At 39.2% G+C, this 25,342-nt stretch overlaps 1 protein-coding gene across 1 annotated transcript in view; it reads right to left on the reverse strand.

Annotated features, from left to right (window-relative positions):
- znf462 (zinc finger protein 462) overlaps window positions 1–25,342 on the reverse strand; it is a 51,647-nt gene that overhangs the window by 12,053 nt on the left and 14,252 nt on the right. Inside the window, exons 2-7 of the mRNA XM_037692222.1 lie at window positions 12,411–12,661; window positions 7,010–12,207; window positions 6,759–6,896; window positions 3,908–4,323; window positions 1,076–1,194; window positions 399–587 (exon numbers count right to left, since the gene is read on the reverse strand). Of these exons, the coding sequence (XP_037548150.1) occupies window positions 399–587; window positions 1,076–1,194; window positions 3,908–4,323; window positions 6,759–6,896; window positions 7,010–12,207; window positions 12,411–12,621 (6,271 nt within the window). The 5' untranslated portion in view covers window positions 12,622–12,661. The remainder of the gene's footprint in view (window positions 1–398; window positions 588–1,075; window positions 1,195–3,907; window positions 4,324–6,758; window positions 6,897–7,009; window positions 12,208–12,410; window positions 12,662–25,342) is intronic.

Consider the following 25,342-nt stretch of genomic DNA (forward strand, 5'->3'; position numbering starts at 1 on the left):
TCACAACCATAATATGGCCACTAGTGAAAGTTGATTTAGAAATATTGCGGTGGAAAAGTTATAAACTCTGACAAAATGCAGTGTGGTCGAGCTTTCATCACGATTGTTACATCCTGCTTTATGCAAAACATTCTCTAAAACAAAGCAACTTGAGCTGTCAACTAGTTATTTTCTCAGATCTTTGCAAAGTGAATGCATAAAGAAAGTAAACTTCCTCAGTTATGGTCATTTAAAACATCTTTTCGTCACTTGCTATTAACTTGATGGCTGTAGCTTTATATGAGGTGTACAGAAATAACCTGTCTTCAAACAACTGAAAATAAAACTGTTTTTTCCTAAATTGGTCAGCCATTCTTGGATCTCATGTTCATTTCATAAAGATACAGATAATCTCTTACCACCTGGGTGCAGATGAGTGTTAGGAGCCGCTCGAGGGTGCCTGATGGCAGCATGTGCAGCCTGGGTTGCTGCTCGTAGTTTAGGGAGGGTCAACACCTCACCATGGTCCCTCAGAGAATGCTCCTTCAGCTGGCTGATGGTCATAGTGGAGAAGGAGCACGACAAGCACCTGTACGTGTGCTGCTCACCTGAAGGAGAAAGAAAAAATCACGGCACGGTTGATTCATTTTTTTAAATAAATACAAAAGGAGCACAAGATGTGGACTTGCAAAAGTCAGTGGACTGCTGTAGGTAGAAATGACTAATCTAAAACTAGTTAGGCGAGCCCTTCAGATTTGAATCAGCTGATCACGTCTTATTCAAATACAAGTTAGAGCTCAATGCAGCTAATCTGATCCCTGTGTTTTGAAAGCACCCAGGAGGGATTGAACGCATCTTGTTTCCCGTTTCCGACTCTATTTGCTTAAGTTGGAAAAAGGCAAGCAGCATCCTGAAAAGTGGGGCTATTACATTCAAATCTTATCTGACTGCCTTACCAGAGGAGGATAAATTCTCCCTTATTGGGTTATTTTCTTATATTTTACTGGTAAAAACATCTTGTTCAGAGCATGACAGTATCTTCACGTATAGATGACAAATGGGAGTTTGCTGTTAGGTTTGTGTGTTTTGGAGTTACCTGTGTGAGCCTTATGCAGGTGGCTCTTCAAGCGACTCAAGTAAGCAGATTTAAAGGGACAGAGCTTGCACTTAAAGGGCTTGTGGTGACCGTGGTGGGACTGCACGTGCCTGTCCAAGCTGTTGACACAAAACATTATAAACAATAAAGATCTAGCAATCCTTGAAAGAATCCACATCATGCCAGAGTTTTGGAGTAAGATCTGGTAAGAGATGATGGCACTGTTTTTGTGCAAACCTTGAAAATGAAGTGAAATCTCACTGAGATGTCATGAACAAACTTTGTTTTGAATGACTCTCAGCTACTACATCAAATTACACTATCGTTTTTTGTAAAAGTGACACTTATAGGCAGTTTTGTACTGGCTACTGTTGACTAGCTGTGGATGCTTTCTTTAAATGGATCAACAGCAAAAGTTAATCATGTAAATCTAGTGAATACATTCTTGAGTTTTGTTTAAATCCATCTGGTGGTTCATAAGATATTTTGCTAACAAAAAGGGCTGACTCTATTCATCTCTCTGAATCTTCAATCTGTAGTTTTAAACAAAGATTTCACAGCTTGAGTAGCACTTGGGAGTTTGTGTTTGAATGACTTTACTATGATCAAACCAAACTTTAGCACAGTATCTGTACAACTGACTGAAATATAGCCATTTTTGTGCTTTCTAAAATCAGTTGGATGTGGTGGCCATCTTGAGTTGGAGCAGCTCCAACTGTTTATCAGTTGTAGGTACAGTGGTCCCTCAATACTTTGCGGTTCGTTTTTCGTGGACTCGCTCTATCGCGCTTTTTCAAAATAAGATTGGACTTGACACACAACTGGCTGACTGATGGATGAGCCGCACGATCGGCATGGATATTTAATTTAAAATAAATTAGTTTAAATTATTTAGCACCTGCTGCACCTTTGTGCAGCGCACAGCTGCAGAAGCTTCCTCCAGCAGTGTGTCATATTTCAGCTCTGCAGCAGAGAAGTGGGCGTGGCCGAGAGCGCTAGCAGGTGGCAGAGAGCAGCCGGAGGCAGAGAGCAAAAATCATAACATTCTGTGCTCTTTTAGAGCGTTTAGAGTTTAGAAACATTGTTTAGAATATTGCTTTTCACTTATCGCGGGGCTTCAGGGTTCGAATCCCCCGTGATAAATGAGGGACTACTGTACATCAAATTACTATTCCCTGAAAGTTTCATTAAAATACAGGTGCATCTCAAAAAATTAGATCATCGTCAAAAAGTTATTTGTCAATCATTTCAGAAAGTGGAACTCGCATATTCCATTGATTCATTACAAGTCGCAGCATCTACCAGGACATTAGAGACTTTATGCTTCCTTCTGCTGACGAGCTTTATGGGGATGCTGAGTTTATTTTCCAGCAGGACTTGACTCCTGCCCACACTGACAGCTGGCTGTGGAATACTCTAATTTTCTTAGACACTGTATTTAGTTATTTTTTAATAATTTCTTAGCCATAATCATCAAAATGACAAGAAATAAAAGCTTGAAATAGTTCACTCTATGTAATGAATCTATATGAGTTTCATTTTCTGAAATGACTGACAAAAACTATAGAACTTTTTCATGTTATTCTAATTATTTTAGATGCACCTGTATGTCCATCAGTTCATGTGGTATTTTGCTAGCAGACACAATCATGAGCAAAAACATTAACGTCCACCTTGAACTTTTGGCGGAAAGCAATAAAAAAAAATAAAGGGAGATGAAATGAGGATAAAAATAGACCCAAAGTGTCCACATATTTCCAATGACTACATAAGAAGCGATAAGACAGAACTCATCTACCTGCTGGGAATAAGTGTATTAGCACCTGCAGGACTGTTAGCTGTGTTTTTAATGCCAGCCTCTGAGGTGGCATGGGGAATGCTGCTTCTTTCTGGGTCAGGGCACATACAGTACAGAGGGATTACACCTGGGAGCTCAGACGAGATGAGGATTCTCTTTCCACCGCTCTCTCCTTGTGTCGCTGTGGCGGATAAAAACAAATCACACAAGCAAAACGTCCGTCTGGCCGTACTGTTTGTCTTTCTCTCCTGGCAGGCAGGAAATCTCCAAGAAGATTGAAGATTCAGAGGGACTGCGATTGGGTAAACAGGATGAGGTGTAAAACGGGAGTGCAGAACAAAATGAGTTCAAACAACCAGGTGATCTGAAGAACAGATGGAGGAACGAGGGCGAAGACAGATGTTTAAAATGGCGTGGAAAGGGCTACGAATTGGACAAGTCTGGCTGGATCCATTGGTTTTTATCCCCCGCTGCTGAAGGCAAAAGGACAATACTGTTTTTATCTGGTCTTTGTGTGTGCCTGTGTTCTTATCTATATAAGTATCTAATGAACTCATGGATGGATTTTAATAAAACTCTTAAAATGTAATGACTGGACGTACATCTAGAACAGATTAATTAACATTTGGAGGCAACCACCTTCAAGATGGCCACCACTGCTATGCAAGCTTAGAAAACATAAACATGTCTATAACAGTCAGTTTTACAGTTACTGAGCAAAACGTCGGTGTGCTAGTAGCTGAGAGTCGTCTTCAACACTTACTCAAAGAGCTAACGCATCCTGACGCTCACATGAGATTGTGCATTAGTTTTAGTCATTTACAAGTTTTGACCAAAACAGCTATAGCTTTGTTTCTTCTCACTATTAGATGATCTTAGTCTAAAACTAGCATGATGGTGGGCAATATGCATTTCTTCAAGAAATGCTAGGCTTTTAAACAAAATGAACACAAACGCAGCTGCAACTATAAAAACATGATAACTCTCAGAACCGAACAAACGGAACAGACTGATGCTCGACGTTCTGTAATTACTTGTGTCTGAAGGGTGAGACGAACTGGCAGTACTGGCAGCTGTATTTGTCCTCGCGGCTGAACAGAGCCATGGCCGAGTGGCTCCTCTCGTGGGATCTCAGCCCCTGCATGGACATGAAGACTCGATCGCACTGGGCACATGCGTGGCCCCCCGCTGCTAACCGCTGATTCAGATGGCCCTCTAAAACCACGGCTCTGGCTGCAGCCACGAGGGCCGCCGATCTTCCCTCAACAGCATCCGTGTCTGGATCCAGAGTCTCCAATGCAACGCCATCCATCCCATCATCACCAGACGCTGCTGCTGAAGCTGCTGCTGGGGTCTCCATTCCATTGGCTTCAGCTGCCTCAACCTCATCTAGGTCGCCATTAGGCAGGCTCTTTGAAGACGGGGTCAAGAGGACCTCACTGACTTCTTGCTGCAAAACCACAGAAGTCTCATGTTTAGCTACATTTGAACACTTACTGTAAAAGCCTTTGTTAACATTTTCCTTCTAAAATAATTTCTGAACCATTATCCTGAGAATGCAAAGAGGATAAGCCTCATCCTTGTTTCTAAAGGCCTCGTTTTTTCCCCTCCAATCGTTTTTCTAAAAAAAACTTTAAAAAAAACCCCACAAACTGACATTCTCTGCTTCAAAATAAAATACGCTGTCAAATTGTTAAAATTAAAAATAGTGTTTAAATAACTGGCAAATTACAGTTTTGTTGACATATTTTAACAGTGTTTTAACATTTTTTGTGGTTGGTTCAGAGTCTGGCATTAACAGCAAATTCTACGTTAATAAAATGAAGACACAAGCAACACCTAATTATCTTTCCAACGCCTCCGGTTCAGTGCAAACGTCGACTGTGAAGCTCGAGCTGGAGCCGTTTCTCACTCAGTTCATGTGACTACTTTGCAGGAGAGACGCAAAAACACCAGACTTGGTAATCTTAAATCCTAACCTAAAACACTTCTCTTGAAAAAAAATAAATAAATAAATGTAGGTTTACTCATCGATTTTTTTTATCAAAGCCAATAAGTATTTCTTCTGACCAAGTCTGCAACTTCATTCACCAAAAGCAAAGCAAACCAACATCCGAATGAAACCTCTTTATCTTTTTCTGCCCCAGCCTCATCTGCTGGAGTGCTGGTCAGTCGCTCAGGCCCATCACGAGCAGACAGACAATTACCATGACTTTTTTTATTGCCTGAAGGAAACTCATTCTTTCTGTGGAAGGACCTGACCCTGCACTCCATCCAGCCATAAATAAGATGTGGCATCCACAAACCCAACCTTGCCATCCAGGCCCTGAATTCTCTTTCAGAACACCCTTCATCCATCACGATAAGAAACCAGTGTTTCTGGATTAAAACATTAAAAAAAATGTTTTATTCCATTCGGTGGAGATGGGTCATAGTTATAAGTATAACATCTGGATAACCCATCTTTGTGGTAAAAACTATAACAAGAAAAAATATAATGAGTCCTTCTTGGACAGAAAAAAAAGGATGTTTCAAATAATGTTAGAAGAGTTGTTCACATCATTTTGAGTCACCTTACGTCTCATTTTGTCAGCTTAATTTAATATATAAAAAAAAAAAGTGGGGTTCCAGTACTCCTAATTTCATAATGAAACTCTGCACATCTGTTTGTGCAGTGTAAAGTTTATTTATTTATTTTTTGTAATTTTTTCGTTGGACTTACTGAGGTTGATACAACAGGAAGTGATGTAACTTGTGCAACATGTGGCCTTCTATCCACACTAAACAGAACATAGAAATGCATCTTTATTAAGTACAGTCTGTTTGGTACTTGATGAAACTACTATTAATGTGTTGCATGTTTTTTTAGGGAACCGCTCAATTGTTTTATACGTATAAAATGCTTTGAGTTGGCTTGTGTTGTAAAATATGATCTATACAAGTAGAACTGTAAATAAATAAACAAACGGAGTTGCAGACTAGAATTTTTAGTTATGCAATAAACCCACAGGCATTGAGAATATTGTCAATATCCATTTTGGACTATGAGCAAAGCGTTTAAACATCCGCATTGTTTTTTGATACAGTTTACAAGGTTTTGTACTAAAATCCATTTTGTGTGAGAAACAAAAACAAATTGATGCATCACAACAACTCCATTCATAAAAAAAGTTACCCTTTTCAGAAACGAAAATATTTTTAATTATTTCAATAAATTACAATAATGAGATGTATAATAATAATGTTCTAATGAGATGAATTAGCCTTTTGATTTTTTTAGACGAACACAAATGACTGTTATCTCAATAAATCATGTTTGACAAGATATCTATAGAAAGGTGTTTTGTTTTATTTTACCACATTCGATTTCCACATTTTAGATTTGCCAACATATCTGCATGAATACAGAGTTAAGTTTTAATAGCGCAGACTAATTCTTCTTACAGCAGACACAAATTAAAGGTTGACCAACTCTATTTGCTCTCTTTTAGAAACATTTGTTTCATAAATCCTGATGGCGGACATACCTGATAAAGCATCAGAGCCTCCCTCTTGTCTGACATACTTTTACTAAAATCAGTTGCTATAGTGACTAAAACACCATCCACGCCTGCTGGTACAAAACCCTTGATGGCTGGTAATGTCACGTAGAAATCTCCTAATTACATAATAATTAACTTGTACAAGCATCTCGGGATTCTGATAATTAACTGATGATCTCGAGATAACAGCATTAAAGTAAAGACAAAAGGATCTTGCAGTTGTTGCAAATGATTCACTCTTGCATTATCTAGAATATTTTTGACATGGCATGAAGATAAAAAGCAATATTGAAGAAGTGCTCACTGCCACAACTGCATTAAAGAAAAGTTGAACAGGTTGTACCTTGACATGACCCACTTTGGCTTCTCCATACTGCACATGCTTCCTAAGGTGGTTGCAGATCGCTCGGAGGGTTTGGTGTATCTCCGCACAGAAGTTGCACCTGAATCCTATGGGGGTGGTGTTATTTGTAAGGCTTTCCTGAAAATGAAAGTAAATAAATAAAACATAATTAAAAACTTACTCACTGCCCTATTATCCTCTGCCAGATTAGGTTTTTGATTTACAAATTTTCTGAGATTAGTAATGCTCACCTTCTCAGGTTTATTCTCTGGACGCTGTCTGATCTTCTGCTTGCTGAGAAGCTGCTTCCTCTTCTCATACCTCAAGGCCTGCCTTTCAAACTCCTCATTGTGACTGAGAAGATGCGTAGCCAGAGCAGGGAGATCCAAAAACTTAAACTCACAGTGAGAACACTGGTAGAACTCAGTCTCTTCATCCTCAGGATCAGACGATACTAAAAAGTCCCTCTTCAAGTCTATGCTGTGGTGGTCGTTGTAGTGCATAGATAGCAGCTGTCCTGTGTTAAAGGACAACCGGAAGCATTTCAGACACTTGAATGGCAGCCAGTCAGAGTCACTGTCTTGCTCTGGTTCAAGCGAAACCTCCATCGCTTCGTTGTCTTCCTCCTCCAAAGCGCTGGCATTCTCTGGCTCTTTGGCATATATAACGGTGAAGTAACGACCAAGTTTGCTAGAGTGTTGCTTCTTAGGGAAGACACCAGGGTGGCGTTTAATGTAGTGTGAGACAATGCTCTTCCTGCTGAAAGCCTGGAAGCCGCAAAGATTACACCGCCGTCGTTCCACAGCCAAACGTAGGTCTTCGCTCATTTCTGAACACCCCCCTTCCAGTGGTGGCAGTGCTAGAACTTTGTTGGGCTTTTCACATATAGTCTTGGAGGCAGCCAGACAGTGCGTGTAATAGGCATCAATGTCATGTCGCTTCTGGTAGTGAGCTGCCAGGCCTTTGCGAATTGGATTTGTGTAAGCACATAGGGCACATTTAAAAACGTTATTTTTACCTTCTGGCTGAGCGCGCACATTATTGTGCTTGATACGGTAGTGGCGAGCAATGCCTTTCCTCGTGGAGCAGAAATACTTGCAAAGCTGACACTTGAACACAGCATGTTTCTCTGTCTTATTGATGGGTAACTGAGCAAGGGCATAGTCCAGTTCACTCACCTCCTGGACTTTTGCTATATTTGACATATTACTAGCACTGCATTCAGCTACTGGCTCTGTTTCCTTACTGGAAGAAAAAATTGTCAGAGATGGCAAGAACATATCAGAAGCAGACTGATTGTGATATTTCTCATAATGGACTTTAAGTTTCTCCATTGTCCCATGTGTGTACGGGCACATTTTGCATCTGTACGCACCATATCCCTGTCTTTGAGTTTTGAACTTGTCATCTCCTTCATGCAACTCAGAAATTTGCTCTACGTCATCTGCAAAGTCTTCTGCAGTGACTTTCACTAGCGGGTGTCGCTTCTGATAGTGAGTTAGGACTCCGTGAATGCGGGAGTTCACATATGGACAGTGACGACACTTGTACACAGAGCTAGGATTGATGTCCGCCTCCTGTGCAAAATCTGCAGCTTTTACTTTCATTCCTGGGTGCTTCTTGCCATAGTGAGTGAGGAGACCATGAAGACTGTTGTACTCTGACAGACATACAGTGCACTGATAAGGATTATTAGAAATGGAAAGGCGTGGGTGAGAAGAGTGAAGATTGCTTTCTTGAGGTGGGGTAGAAATGACTAGTGCTCCATCATCAGGCTGGCAATTGAGGGATGCGTGTTCATTGGCAATCTGCTGTTGGATACTTTCAACTGAGCCGTTTTCTTTGATGATATCTAAAAGTACAGATTCATCCTCTTTAATGGCCCAAGGGTGGACAGCCTGATAGTGACTAGTAATGTCCCATATGGTGCAAGCCTCAAAGGCACAGTCTTTACATTTGTAATGTTTAGGTTCCATATTCCCACCCTGTTGGGTGGTTTCAGGGCCTGCCCATAGCTTGCTGGCCATATATGCATAATCAACATTATGCTCAGGGTGGCGTCTTTGGTAGTGAAGCAACAGACCCTGGGGATCAGAATGAGAGTAAATGCACCACTCACAATGATAGCCTGCCTCCAGGATGCCATCTTGATAGGCCCAGTGTAAAATGGTCATGGCTGTGGCTTTCACAGTAGGGTGTTCTTTCTTTAGATGCTTCTTTAGAGCATAGACATAAGGGGTTGTAAAGGAACAGTGTCTACATTTGAGGGAACGCAAAGGCATAGCATTTTCAGAGTCTGGAGGAGCCGAGATCGCTGCAGATGAAACACCGCCTGACTGGACCATCTGTGCGTGTTCACGCTGACTCCGAACAACTGCAGTGTGACGACGCACAAGGTCAGCATTGGCCTTGGTTTCTCTGTGCTTTTTCTGGTAGTGAATGAGAACTCCTTTTACAGTGCGGTTGCCATAATCACATTGTTGACAAAAAAAGAGCTCGTCCTCTCCTTTTTCACCACCCCCTAGTTTAAGACTTGAGTTTTTGGAGCCATCGTGACCGTTGTTTTGAAACTGCTTCAAAAACTGTTTGGGAGTTGCAATTTGCAGTTCATCCATTAATTTCATCAAGCCAGGAGTGGGAGGACCATGTTTGATATATTTAGCTGTCACTTTCACTTCTGGGTGTCTTTTTTGATAATGGACCAATACACCAACAACAGATCTATTGCTGTAAACACAATGTTTACAGTAGTACATGTCTTCTTCTGATCCATATGCTGCTACATTTGATTGTTTTGGAGTGGAAGTTGACATGCCAGGACTGAAGGAAGAGTTGGCTGCAGGCTGTGACTGATCCACTGAAATTACTTTCATTGATTTCTGTATGCGAAAATAAGACGCCTTCTGCTCCGGATGTTTCTTCTGGTAGTGGACCAACACTGAGTGCATGTTGGGGCTAGCAAAAGAACACACATCACAGTCATACACAACCACATTACCACTCACAGTTTCTTTGAAAGATTCGGCTTCTGCACTAGTTTCAGGGGACTTCGGGACAGCTTTTTGCACCGGACTTGAGGAGGATCTTGCCATCGAACTGGACGGGGAAAAATTCTTAGGGCCAGAATTTAGTATTTCCCTCAGAGTTTGGGATTCACTGGTTTTATGAGTCTGTTCTACTATATAGCTAGAGAAGATCATGGCATTATTAATCTTCACGGTGGGATGCATTCTTTGGTAATGAGGCATCAGGCTCCTGACGTTGGGGCTCGTGTATGAGCAAAAGCGGCACATGTATAGCAAATGTGGTTGGTTGAAGTTGAGCACGTTACTTGCTTCAGGATGGTGATCCATGTAGTGTTGGTGCAAATCGTTGTAATTTGTGTACTCAATGTAGCATTCCAAACAGCGAAAGACTGCACTTTGGTCTTCTGGGTCCAGAATGTACTTAAAGCTGAACTTAATGTAGGGATGCATCCTCTGGTAGTGGGTGCTGACGCTTCTAGCAGATTTATTGTGGTAATCACAGTGTTTACAGTAGAAACGGGTCATTCCAGGATCATCTGAATAGTCCATGTTCTCCTGGGCTATACTGTCACTGATATCGGCCGAGATATTTTCACTATCGTCTGAGAGAGTAAGGGATATAGGAATGCTCCTGTGCTTTGACTTAGGATTGCTTTTTCTTTTCCCAATCCTGCCTTCATGACAGATTGCTGAATCTCTATAAGGCTGCTGTGTGTTATAAGCAAAGATGGGATTTTTGTCATGGTTTCTACTCTCATCACCAGTTTCTAAAGCATCTTCATCATCTATGTCATCCAGATTTATAATCATGTCCTGCTGGCTTTGGCTTATCTTGCTTTGAAGGTTACTGGCTATTTCATCAATTCGAGTTCTCTTTTTGACTGAGGACAAATCCAAAGGCAAGTCATTAATAGACTTTCTGGCTCGTTTCCCCATAACTAAGGGTTTTTTGGTGGCAAGTCCTAAAATAGGTGTCTGGGTTTTTTGTAGAAAGACTGGAGAAGCTTCCACTTCAGAATCTGGCTGGTCAGTCAGCTGGCTTTCAAAGACAGTAGAATCTAGGTCATCACAGTAGGAATGCTTGTGCTGCTGGTGGACCCTCAGCCCTTTCAGCGTGGTAGTAGAGAAACTGCAGAGTGTGCAGCGGTGAGGGTGCTGTTGGTCGTTCGATGTGCTGGTGGTCTTTTTTCCATTTACCTTAGAGCTAATGTTTCCTCCATTAACGGGCTCTGTGGCAATGTCATTCTGAGGTTCTGGACTATCACCTGTCAGATCCAGCATGTCTAAATCTGTGGGGTTGTGGCTCTGCTTGTGCGTTCCCAGTTTCAGAGGGCTGGTGCAAATGAATGGGCATTCATCACATTTATATACTGTGGTTTTGCCAGAGAGGTGAATGTTTTCAATGTGGCGGGAGATGCTCCTTCTGTGCATGGTAAGAAAGGAGCAGAAGGGGCACTGAAACCGGTTCATGTACCTTCTGAAGGGTATTCCTTTAGTTTCCAGTAATTTGTTATCAACATCAGTTAGTAGCTGCTTTGCATCAGCAGACAGGGTCCCAGTATAACTGGGGTCATCTATATCACCCAATTCTTCGTCGTCGTCATCATCCTCTAAGCTGCTCCTTGAGTCATCCTCATTGACTGCAGCAACATCCATATCTGTAACACTGTTAGGAACATCACATGAGACAAACCTCTTTGATAAAATTGAAGAACCTGTGTTGTTGGGTGTAACTGCATTGATCTGGGCATAGTGTATGGAAGAAATTTCTGTGACAAACTTTTCCAAGCAGTTCTCTGATGTTTCATCTGCCAAATCTTCCTTTTCAGGAAAAATCGCCTTTGTTCTAGTTGGGCTTTGGGAAGATGCAGGGGAATCTGCTTTGGGTGAGCTTTCACTTGCCTCCTCATCTAGTTTTTCAGGGCTAGAAAGGATATTGACCTTATCACTGTGCTCATTTACCATATGATTAGTCCATCTGTCTTTCTGGTCAGTCTGAAAGTCACACCATTCGCAGAGAAATATTCCCTTCACAAGCAGGCTTGCTGCATCAGATTCCTCCTCACTCTCAATGTTCTCTGGAGCATCACCAACGCTATCAGAAGGAACTTTGTTATGGTACATCTGTTGGTGTTTCAGTATCCTTGCTTTGCGGGGAGACGTGTATGCGCAATACTGACAGGAGAACACTTTTGAGTGATCATTGTGCATTACTACAGTGTGGCTGGGCTGCTTGGAGGTCTCCGAAGAGACACTCGCATCTGAATCGTCCTCTGTGACATTATGCACCTTTTTGGTGTGGTTTCTTAGGAGTGACTTTGATCTAAAGTAACGGATGCAGAACTTGCATTGGTAAAACGGAAGATGGGTTTCAGCAGTCTGTTTTTGTGAAGTATGATTGGGGCCATCAGCAGAGTTGGGGCCTAAAGGAAAGAAAATAAAAGTATATTTTACAAAATAGAAAATAATTAGCATTTTGTTGAGATTATATGAACAATTCTTCACTACTCAATAATACACATGAGCACTTTGTAATGATTAATTGTTTAAAATAATCAAGAAGTGGGTTTTTTTTTTTTATCCTAAACAAAACAACAGCAACATCTGATTATTGTGGTAAGCATACTTGTTCCAGCATTAGCAGTCCCATAATCCTTGTCCTCCTTATCCTCATTTTGTACTTCTTCTTCCTCATCCTCATCCTCATCTCTCAGAGAGTCAGAATCATCTGCATCTGAGGGCTGGAGGAAAGCAGTGTGCACTTCCTGAATGTGGGTCTTCAAGTCATCGTATGATTCGGCACGGAAGTCACAGCTGTCACACTGCAATACCTCCATCACTGAAAAAGGCGAGAACTCCCTGGAAAATCAGGGAAACCTGCAAAGAAAAGAGAGAGCTCATCAGGACACATAGGATTTTTTTTTTAAAACTCCATTTTAGTTTCTTTAAGGGAGTATGAATCCATTGGATATAAATTTTTCAACAATTAGTTTTATCATAATCTTAGCTGTTTACAAATTCCTGCTGGGAAGAAAAAAGAATACGGCGCTAAATGTTGACACACTTTTGAGCCAATAAAAAACAACAACAAAAAACATTATCCTTATACGTTTTTCTTATATGATATGAAAATATGTTTTTCTAAAGTGTAATCTACAATTTTTAAGAAGCCTGTTTATGCTCATTTGTAGTGTTGAAACTGGGTTTAACTTAAAACTGGCTTTTTTTAAGACAATGTTGTTGCAATTTTGGGGTTGGGGGGGGGTGAAGAGAAACTATGTGACATCTTTTATTGTTATAGTTAGTCAACAGAGATGATAAAACAAAAATAAAATGTGATTATTGTAACTCAAATCTTTTGAAGTGGGATTCGGTGGAAAAGTTCTCAACACTTAATATCTTACCTATTGTGGGTAGATCTTTAAATGATTTCAGTTTTGAAAAAAAAGTTTAGTAGACCTATTCACATTTTCACGACATACAATAGTTGAGAAAGCACAGGCACAAGAACAAGGGCTGCATACCATTTCTGTAGCTGCCCATGCTGGTTGTTCTGTAACATGCTTACAAGCAGAACTTCCTCTAAATGGAATGCAGGACTAGTTAATACACATGGACTTTCTTTAATGTTTCAAGTCAAAAACCACAATAATCCAATCTACAATCCAAAAATCACGATAAATAAGATGATGCTTTAAAATAGGCCTAATTTGATGAGCTAACAGCTAATCTAAGCAAGGCCAAGACTAAAGTGGAATGCTGCCATTTAAAACAGGTTATTTACATAAATAACCTGTAATAACAATTTCAGAGGTTTGTGAGACAGAAAAAGCAGCGGCTATAGCTGTAATATTAAATGCAGCCTGGAACACTTTCTGCAGGAATATTTAACATTTTTGCCCCACAAAATACATGTGGTGGAAAATTGATGTGACTAAATAAAGGTTTATGAAACAGGGGTTGCATAAACTGTTATACAATTTTAGAGACGGGTCGTTTGTAAGATGGCACCAACTTGAAACCATTTTGATATTCAGCTAGCTCAGCTCAGACTAGCTGTTAGCTGGTTAAACTTGTCTGAATGACTCTAGTTCTACAAACTGAAGTTGTTCAAAGAACTAAGTAAGACATTATTTGCTCATAACTTTTCCACTGAACCCATCTTTAGAAGATCTGAACAATCCCTTTAATATCTTAATCTAATGACATCACAAAAAACTCTCCAAAATTGCAAATTTCGTTATTATTTTTAGGTTTACTATTAAAATTTTGAAACAACATCAAAATAAAATTAACTAAGAGAAGGTTCTATTGTGAAAAAATGTGATTTATTTTAATAAAAGAATAGTTAAACGTGTATTTGGGAATGTTTTCTTTAGTTAAAATGCTTGTTAACTTTGATACCCTAACATGACATAGCAGACAGAAGGATTCAACAGATGCTGCAAGTTCAGATTTTTTAACAATACATTATTCTAAGAACAATAGAGAGACTGAGGAGGGATTACGGCTTGATTTGTCCCATTTTTTACCTTGGGATAAGCAACAGCTGGACAGCAGCCTCGCAGCTCGGTATTTAGAGCAGACTATTCCATCTGATTGCATTAACCGCTCTGAAGATTGAATAAACCAACCAAGAAATGAAGACTTTGTATCTTTGAGCATATCTCGTTTGAAAAAGCACAAAAAGTAGAAGCTGTCGGTGTGACTTTCTTCCTGAAGTGTTTTTTTTTCACCATGACTTTCATTTAGTCTAAAAAGTACAAAAAACTGCTGAAGAATTTGAAGTTTTTTTAAACTATTGAATACTAAATATACAACCTTGACTCACAAATAAAACCCATTCAAATTTTGTGGGCTCAAGAACAGCAAACCAAAGACATGTTTTGACAGCCTGATTTAAATGCAATAACGCCAAATTTACGAGTGAATTGCACGACTACCGGTAGTTTTATTTTAGAAAGTTAAAAAAAGCTGCATTCATCATAAATTGCCTTTTGTAAAACAAGCTCTACTTTGGTGGAAATACCTCAAATAATAAATCCAAGAAGAGGTTTGTCTACACAATTTAAGCTCTCCCACAGCAAACATAAAAACACAGTCCCTTTCAGCAATCAGAAAGAGCACAGGTCTAAGAGTTACTTGTGCACAGACTTCAATTTCCCGAGTTGGAGGTGTCATCCATCTTTTCTATACATCCTAAGTAGTGAAAGCACTCCAAGGCAGACAGAAACGGACAGGAGTCACTTTTGTTGAAAGGAAGTATGTGAGGTAATAGTAGCCTCTATTCTTGAAGATTAGGTAAACTGTTCCAGGTTTGCAAAGAAGTTGTGAAGTGGGAGAAAAGACCTGAAATACAAATATCATGGAGGAAAGAAACTGAACTTGTAATCCAGCTAACAATTTTAATGTTTTAATGTACAAAGGAGCTACATTTAACGGAGAAACCTCAAGTTAAACTCACGCCCTGCTCAAAGTTTGTGCGACAACATTGCTGCTTAAAGAGACAAGCTGAAACTTTCAGTTCAGTCTTCCTCCCCTTATACCTAAAAAATAATCTGCAGGAAGACCCAAGAACTCTCATTCGATTACTTTAATCGAATGAAACAACTCCACGTTTCCAAGCCGAAGAATCTCAGATGGACTGAGTTCCTGATATCTGATTTTACGGAGCACAAAAACGATGTCACAATTCTTTATTTTGCCTTTTAAATAAACTATTATTTTATATAAAACCATAAAAGAGCCAATGCCATTTAAAAAGAGCTGTCATATTTAAAGTTTAAAAGGTTTAAAAACCCAGAGCAAATTTGTCCTGTCTGAACAAGGTCAGCTTTGAGTTCACCTGAGATAATTTCCTGTAATTTAGCCAAGTTTCCTTCTAATAACCAAACAGAACTAAAACTGATATTACATATTTTGAAACATGAAATGATGGAGAATTGTGAAACTCTATTTAGATATGTGTAAAAGTGTTCAGCCAGCATGTGAAGTTGGACTCCGTGGTTCTTGCGCTAAAATGTTCTGGACCGAAACCTTAGAATAAAATGATTTAAAGGATCAAAATAGTCCATGTTCAATAATCCAGGTATACAATCCAACGATTTTCAGTCAGGTCATCTGGACAGTTTCTTTTTTTTTTTTTTTTTGCTGAAACGTTTCACCTACCATCCAGAAGGCTTCATCAGTCAAGGAAACATACAACACAAAACTGGTTCTTCCCCAAACATCTTACTCCAAAGTGGAACAAACCAGTTATGTTGGTGCTAAGACGGTGTCTTTGGCACGCCCCCTCCTCTGGAGCCAGCCCTCTTCCTTGTTGACAGTCATGTCAAACTGGTTCAAAACCAAAAAAGTCCATGCTCAATAAACCAGGTATACAATCCAACAATTTTCAGATTTCAAGGATATTGTGGTTTCATGTAAAATTAATGATATTAGGTTTTTGCATCACATGTAACATGACGGTTTACTTTTCAAAATGGAAAATTATAGACTTACACATTCTAAAATCAAAACAAAAAGCCAGCTTTCTAAGAATTAAATCAACATAAGAAGTATTTGTTTGTTTGTTCCATTAGTCAAAGACCAGAAGGTTTGCATGCCTTCATTAAGCAGGGAGGACTCACTCTGAAAGCTTTCACTCATTTTTAATGTTCTTAAAGAAACAAACAAAAAAAAAAAAACTGAATTGTGGTTGATGTATGTCACTAAATCTAATTTTTCTTTTACTCAAATTTATTTAAGAATATTCTTGTTGAAATCACTGAAAAAGGTTGTTCAGTCATAATAGGTTAAGTAAAAAACATTTTAAAACATGCTTCGTTTAGTTTGGCATGTTTTAACTTTTCCCTTTACATACTGTAAAAGTAGATCATTAAATTGCAGTTGTGTTCTGGAAGTACAGTATTTAGGCTTAAAAAAAATAAAGACAAACATCTGCAGTGTTTAACACCATAAGCGGTCTGTAATTTAAAATATAACTATATTTATAGTTTAAAAGAACTACTGTTTTGTACAAAGCAACCTTGGAGAGCCTTGTTGATGGTTATGTCCATATAACACACATCCAACCAAAGGAAAAGTCGGGTTTTGTTAATTTTTCGTTTTTGAATAAAACGTCAAATTGAGGATAATTGTGTAAGATTAAAAGTAGTAAACAAGGCTATGTAAAGAGGGTGTGCAACCATTGCACCCATCCTTCTTCCTGACACAACCTCTACATGAGCACCAAAGGGTGCAGAAGGTTTGCTATTGGTTTGTACTAGGGATGCACGATATTGGATTTTTGGCCGACATTAGATATGCCGATACGGTAAAACTTATTTGGCCAATAACCGATACCAATACCAATATTTTTTTCCCCTAGGCCTACTTACATACATAGCTTTCTCTGCTGTGGAATTAAAACACTACATTATTCTGCACGGTCTTTGTCAGTTTGACCTGCTACCAAATGCAGATGCCAAAAAAGGGGATGAAAATGATGTAACACTTCAACTTGGATTATGTTTAATGTCAAATTTATCATGACATTTACTCTCTCTAACACAATGACAACACTCAAACAGTGCAAATTTCTAAATTTTCATCAATCTAAATTCAACCTGTTCACAAGTGACAAGTGAAAAGTGCACAAGTAGTAGCACATTAATAGATATACTTAACAGTTTCTTAAATAGAAAATTAACTTAAAACAGAAGACTTTTATATCTGTGAGTTATTTTGATGGAATGGCCGATGTCCGATATTTAACTTTATTGCTAATATCGTCCGATACCGATATATGCCGATAATATCGTGCATCCCTAGTTTGTACTGCACCTGCAGCTAAGAAACATGTTACAGAAATTCACAAAAGAAGGAAAAATGCCTGACAGTATATTGAGAAACTTCTCTTTTTGGAATATTTACACTGCATTGTATCTGTACTCTAAGTAGAAAGGCAAGTGGACATTTAAAATATGGGGAAATCCTAAAAAGCTTATTAGTTTAACCCAAATAGTAAAAAACGATTGAGCAAAATAATTAATCACAGAGGAAGACGCTGTGTTCAAAGTTTTAGGTTATAACTTTTTTTTCTACTATCTACTTCAGTATATCCTATTGTCCATTTTAAACTGTCTGCACAAACAAAAGTTGCTGTGTTGGTTCACACTTTTTCCTGATACTACCCTTAAGTGGTCAGAAAGATTGAACTTCTGTGGCACCAAAAGACTTAAGAACCACGCTAAGATCATTAAGCCAAATTATGAACCTAATGAGCATGAATGCAACCTATGAATAAAACTGTGAATTTGTCAAACACACAGCTGTTTGTGTTCATGTGAGCAAAAACCATCACTTTAAGGGGATACAACTATTGAGTTTTCACCAAAAGAAGTGAATCAACTCAAAAAAACACACCAAAAAGTTAATAAACTCTCAGTGGTTGTGAATAATGTAGACCTTAAATGACTGTTCCTTCAGTGCAGACTGAACTACAACAGGGCCTTCTCTTATACCGCTCCCGTTTCCTGGAATATCTTGCAAAAAGATCTGAAGCTCTCGACCTTGACCTCTCTAAGTGGCTTCAAACATCTGTTAAGATTCCTGGCAAAAATCAACGCAGACATGTTCCTGTTTTTAGTTTTCTACATCGCCTTACAACCTAGCTGTTTTTTTTTTTGGTTTGTTTCATTTTTTAAACCATTTTCTTTCACTTGTTTTCAATTTGTATGCTTCCTTTTATGATTGTCTACTGTTGTCATCACTCTTTGCTAAAATCAGGTCTCTCTTGTATATGAGTCCCCGAGGCTCAGTAGGAATAACCTGTATAAATAAAGGTTGAATGAAAAAATGCTAACATGATTTGAATTTACTAGAAAAGCTAGCCGCATGTTGAACTAAATGTGCAGCAACTTAAACATAGTATATGTAAATCAATGTTTTAAAACCACCATCAGGTGTTTGATCCAGAGACGAGTCATATTCTGCTTCCCAAACCCAAATGGCTCCACCAGTGAAGAGCTCTGTGAGAGGCAGCCACACCGTCTGCATGTCCCTGAGCAACCAGGGGATCCATTGTTGTTCAGGATCAGGTTACAGCCTCATCACATGTCCACACCTAACTCACTTGGCTGTTCACTGCTTTTCTGAACAACCAGCTTTCTCGACATGGATATCAAGAAAAGCCTTTCAGAAAAGGAAGAGGAACTCCCATGAAAAAGCAGGAAAAACAACTTTCATCATAACCACCATCTGCCTCACGGTTGTCTTTTCAGCCAGTCGGTTCCTGCACCACACCAAGTTAAAGGGTGGGATTTTGCAACTGCTTTCATCTAGTCAGCTGGGGCTGTAACAGACAGCAACGGAGCAGATCAGATCCTCCTCTGAGCCAAGCTTCAAGGGCAGCCATTTTAGGAACTGCCTATGTGTGCTTAGGTGTTCAGCCAGCACACAACATGGACCCGCAGATCTGATCCTCTTCCTGAAAGACAGGCAGCCTGTCGCTGGAGAGCTGCTGACAGAAATCTTTCTGCCAGATGTACAGCAGTGTGCCCAAGCCGCCTTCCCACACAGCTCAGCAGAAAGCATCTCCCACTCTCTGACTTTGCTTAGTCCTTTCATTTCTCAGGAACATTACCTCACACATCAGGAGATTTTTCAGAGAAACACGAGATTTCCCACACCAAGAAAAGAAAGAATAGGCCAGAGCAAGCACCAGAAGTATGTGGAGAGAGCTGATGCATTTTATAGAAGCTGCCAACTACTCTCCACAAGGGGGGTCTAAAAATGTGAGGCATGTCTGAACTTCTTCATCTCAGGGCTTTGCAACCCTGGGCCCTGAGGAAGATAAAAATGGGGACAGGAAGGGGAAAAATGGGAAGAGCAGGCCTGAAAGAAAGAGAACGGTGGGAGGAGAATGAAAGCAGGGAGCGAGGAGAGAAGCAGCCACCCCAAAGACCTTCAGTGGAGCAACACGAGACAAAGCCATCAGACTGGGCTCCCCAGATTCCAAAGTCTACTGACGTTTGTTAATCACCAACCGGTCTCTCTGCATCAGCGAGCCCTGCCAGCAGTCACACCCTCTACTCAAACTAGCTGACAGCAGCTGCTCTGTCTGCAAGAGACCTTTTGAATAAGCCAGCATTAAGCTGATTAGTAGTGCAGAGGTTTTGTCCATAACTGTTGGTTAGAAGTACCATCTCATACACCCTGTGGACTAAAAAAGTCGATGTTACGTTATATAACAAGAATCCCTGGATACGGATGAATCATCAGGGCAAACCAGATAGGACGTGCATCTTGTCAACCTGTGCAGCGTCAATATTTAATAAACTGATTGAAAATGACAGCCTATGTTTTTCAAGAAAAAAGTATCAAAAGTGGCAAAACCGGCAGATAGCTGAAATCAAGGGCATTGATTTTCAGAGACAAGATGACAATATAAGAGAAGACTCAAGATGCCTCCAGTTCAGACTGTTTTAGTTCACAGTGTTCACGAGATTTACCCAGAAGGGGAGTAAGAAAGGACACAGTAGAGAAAGATCTTATTGTGTCTGCAGAGAAGCGGCGCCACTAAGAATTTGGCTTTTTGCACAAAGGAGACACTGGGAGTCAAATTGATACACCTATCCAGGTATCTGACAAGTGGCTTCAACACACCGGGTCTGGTTCTGTTCTTCACAATCTGTCGCCTTGCAAATAACACACAGCAGAAGCTGATACAGTAATGACTAGAAGAAAACTGCAGCATGAAATTACTAACTCTGAAAGGAAACCTCTCCATTTTCAACAAAGGGCCTTAAGCAAAAATGAAACATGCAAGAATACTGTAGGGGAGTGACATTGTTATTATTCACCTTTACTCTGCACATATTTGCCGACCAAAAAAAACGGCTTTTGAGGCAGATCATAATGTATTGCAGACTCAAGAGACAAGTTGTCTGCCGCACAGAGCTACAAGACAAACAGGTTCATGACCAGCAGCCTCTGTGTGCTGGCACATTGGCCCTCTCTGTAAATAACTACTATTCAAGTCGTGTGATACGGAGATTTGCACAGCTACGCTCAAAGACATTGTGTTTATACTTGCTTATCAACCTCTATAACAGCATTTTCCTAGAGGAAAACATTTCTAGGGGCTTGATGTACCACTGATTAATTGTTTTAGATATCCTACTGTGCAAACATTTTAAACTACTCCTAATTTCTAATCATTTGAAGCTGTCTTGATCAACTGTTCTCCAGGATAAAGATCTTTCTTTGTACTTTGGCTGCCTTTTCTCTCATTTTCAGTCCAGACTTTGTACTTGACCACACCAGAATATTGTGTCAGACCATATTACCTTTGGCATTTTTTCCAAGCTGTATCAAAAGAAATGTGAGCAAACTGAATTTGTGACAGGCAGCTGAAAACAAAGAATCTAAACATCCATTTAAAATGGGTTATTTTCTAAGTTGTTCGTGTGTCGACAACACTGGATCATCCCTTGATTTAAGGAGTGTTATTATGTCTGAATGATTCACTGTTCAGAGTACAGCGTAGAGTACAAACAAAATCATTTTTCTCTGAAAATGGTCAACTAATGGACTGGATATTATTTCTCTGGAATCAAGAGAAAACAAGCTAATTTATAAAAACTTTCAAAGATCTACGGAACACCAGGAGAGGCAACGCCACCAGCGTGCTGACCACACACTCTTAAATCTCTAAAAAAAGCACAACAAAACAAACCTAAGTCTAGCAAAGTGGCTTCTGTCTTAAATGGAAGTAGAAAACCAGATAAATGGTAGTTCCTGTGGTTTTCACACATTCCTTTATACGCAACAGCATCTAAATGTTTAAACAACCACGGACTAATGACATTACTGTATATGTAAAAAAGAATCATGAGATGCTCAAACAAAAGTAAAAGTCGTGCTTGCAGCCAATTTTCACCTTTTTAGATGAGGCACACTGACAGAACTAATACACAAAATGCTCTAATGTACACGCTAGCTATGAGCAATATTTATCGTGCAGTAAGCTAAAATTACTACCTGTGAATGTGAAATACTTATTTACACTAATTCATCCTACTTGCACCGTTATATTCTACCATGTTGTCATTTACTATATTTCTTTTGGACCTTGTAAATATTACATTTCTTTTTCACTTTCTGATGCTTTATTGTGTACCTCTATTGCATGCTTTAGTATTTCTTTTGTTTTTTATTTATTTATTTTAGCGTGTCGGATCGGATCTTCTCATCCTGAACATTTCTTTGCATTGCTGACCTTGTGTTAAGCTGCACATGACAAATAAACAACAAAAACATGCAAACTTGTAAATTGTGAGCGCACCTTTGTGAATTGCTACCATTGTATTGTGAACCTCACTTCCCATTCTGAGAAAAGGTTAAGGCTGATAAGCAAGCACCTGCAATTCTTTAATGAGTTGCATCACTGAGAACCAAGAAGAACATTTCAGTGCAAAAGTTTGTGCTCGTTAGGAGTAATTCATGATGAATTAAGTATTTTCTGAAATGTTATTATATATATATATATTTTTTTTTATTTACTTAACTTAACTCCCTTTTAACAGTATTTCATTGTATCTCCAAATTCCATATTAAAGTTCTACTTAACAATTAGCTTGATTGTCCTTTCAAACACTGCAACATTGTCTCAACATTATGACGATGCACACAAAGTACAATCCAAAGTTTATCTGTCAGTGCATAAAAACTTAGTTTAACTAAATGCTGTGATCTTGTTTTTTGTAAAAACTTCAAATATTTGATGTTCTTTAAATTACTTGTCGACGTAGACACCATTTTTGCAAGCGTTTAAGCAGAGTGGAACAAAGCCAAAAAGCTCCTGAGTCAGCTAAAGCTAAAGCAAGTGCTTGTAGTTCAGATTTTATCTTGCTGTCACAAATTTCTTTGGACTCTTAAAATCTTGAATTGGCTTTTACGATAGCTACTGCTATAATACCGATGCAGATATTCAAAATGTAAGCTTATCCCACCTCTGTCTAAAAGTCAGGATTGAGCTTAGAAACTGACACAAGATGGTGCCTCCTAAAATTAATTCTTAAACTATTTTTAAGGCTCCCAATAGTCCTAACAAGTCAGTTCAGATTCAACAACAACAACAAAAAAACACAAGTGCTGGAATCTTGCAAAGTTTGCACATGGCTTAAATTTATGGCCCAAATAAATCAAGTAAAAATTAGCAGTACTTTCACTTTTAAGGCCAAACGTTCTGATTGGTCAAATGATTGAATCAAAGTGATGAGGTACAAAACAGGTGTTCATGATGTGTCAAACAAAACACAAGACAGAAATTGAGCCACTCTGTGTCATAGCAACGCTATAAAGTGAAACGATAAACATTTAAACTACAAATGCAGCTGTTCTAGCAGAGAATTGGTCCAAGTTATAACAACTTTGAGCTTTGTAGATCATTTTTAAGATGATCACAGATTAGATTTTGTAATATAGAGTAAAAAGAGCAAGGGCCCTAAAATAGACCCTTGTGGGACTCCCTTGCTCAGTGTGACTGCATCTGACAAAACGAGCCAAATTGAAAAAACTGAACGCGTAAATGCACAAAATGTTTCACAACTTGCTGACTAAAAAAAAGAGAAAAAACTTAAATCAAATATGTAATCTTTATCATATTTTTCCTAACTTAAATTGTATTCAAAATGGTGCAATAATTCACAACTTGCATGATTCTTTTACAGGAAACAACAAAAATGCCTAAAGGGGAATCACATGCCAAATCTGAAAGCTGAATGTTTATTAGATATTTAAGAAATTAAAGATATAAAATACAAAATTATTCATTTTTAATTGGATCCTTTACACTGATGGTGCTACCTCATGTCACATGCATTTTTCTCCATCTGTTACAACAAACATTGTTTCAAGTTTATTAAACACTTAACTGCATAATCGTCTGTCTATGTTTCTGTGCAAAACTAATAAATAATCAGAGATAACAATCAGCATCTGAAAATACATATTTGTTGTGCTTACACAGAAAAAATATTTATAGAATGAACATTAAGTACTGGTACTTAAATGTAACTACTACATCATTTTTAGTAACAAAGTTTACTAAATTTTGTTGCCTTTCAAATAGCTGTATATGTGTGTGCATGTGTGTGTCTGTGTAAAGCTGGAGTGATAGTTTGGCTTTAACCTAAAATAACTGACTGGTTTCTGATTATTTTAAATGTACCTATCTTTTTCACTGCTTGAAAAGGTTTAGACAGATTTATTGTATGTGAAGAATCAACTCTTGGTCCTGAAATCAAGCAACCGCTGATGCAAGTTGGTGCCAAGTCAAAGCACAGCAAACAGTATCTATTTTGGCACCTACGCTTTAATCATTCTCTTTATCCGATACAACTGAGAGACTTTGAAAATAACCTGATGTAATGCTTCAATTTCAAAGTCAAAGTTTGTTTCAAAGTGCTTCTTTTTGTTATTTTTTGTAGCTCACTCACCATTTATTAGGTGGATAATGAACTTGGAAGTTTAAAGTTTTTGAGCCACTTATTACACAGTTTGTATCCAGACAGCAGTAATTCGAAATGTGATATTTTCTTTGTTCTTTTTATATTAAAAACACACATAATGTGGTTTATATTTTAGTGCATCAGGTATTCAATCAGGTAATTATTATCTGAAAATATACTGTAATTTTAAACTATCCATCCTTCCGTCCATCTTCCTTTCTGGGTCACGGGGGTCACTGGTGCCCAAGTCCAACAGTCACAGAATCCAATTAAGGGTGAAGTTCTGCATCAAGTGGAGGAGTTCAAGTATCTCAGGGTTTTGTTCACGAGTGAGGGAAGAATGGAGTGTGAGATTGACAGACAAATTGGTGCAGCATCTGCAGTATTGTGGGCTCTGTACCGGTCCGTTGTGGTGAAGAGAGAGCTGAGCTGTAAGGCGAAGCTTTCTGTTTACCGGCCGGTCTACGTTCCTACCCTTACCTATAGTCACGAGCTCTGGGTAGTGACCAAAAGAATGAGATCGCGGATACAAGCAGTTGAAATGAGTTTCCTCCGCAGGATAGATAGCTGGACTCTCCATTAGAGATGGGGTGAGAAGTTCTGTTATCCAGGAGAGACTCAGAGTAGAACCGCTGCTCCTCCACATTGAGAGGAGCCAGTTGAGGTGGTTTGGGCATCTAGTAAGGATGCTCCCTGGGCGCCTCCTTAGGGAGGTGCTTTGGGCATGCCCGACTGGGAAGAGACCCAGGACAGGCTAGAGAGACTGTCTTTTGGTTGGCCTGGGAACGCCTTGGAATCCTCCCAGAAGAGCTAGAATAGGCAGCTGGAAAGAGAGGTCTGGGCCACCCTGCTCAAGCTGATGCCCCCGCAATCCGACTTCATAATAAATGGAAGATGATGGATGGATGGATGGATGGATGGATGGATGGATGGATGGATGGATGGATGGATGGATGGATGGATGGATGGATGGATGGATGGATGGATGGATGGACAATCCAATTAACATAAACTGTCTTCATAAATAGGGAAAAAGCAACTAGCGTGATGAATGAAAATATTT

The sequence above is a fragment of the Nematolebias whitei genome, chromosome 18 (assembly GCF_014905685.2).
Source record: "Nematolebias whitei isolate Nwh7 chromosome 18, NemWhi1, whole genome shotgun sequence".
NCBI lineage: Eukaryota > Metazoa > Chordata > Actinopteri > Cyprinodontiformes > Rivulidae > Nematolebias > Nematolebias whitei.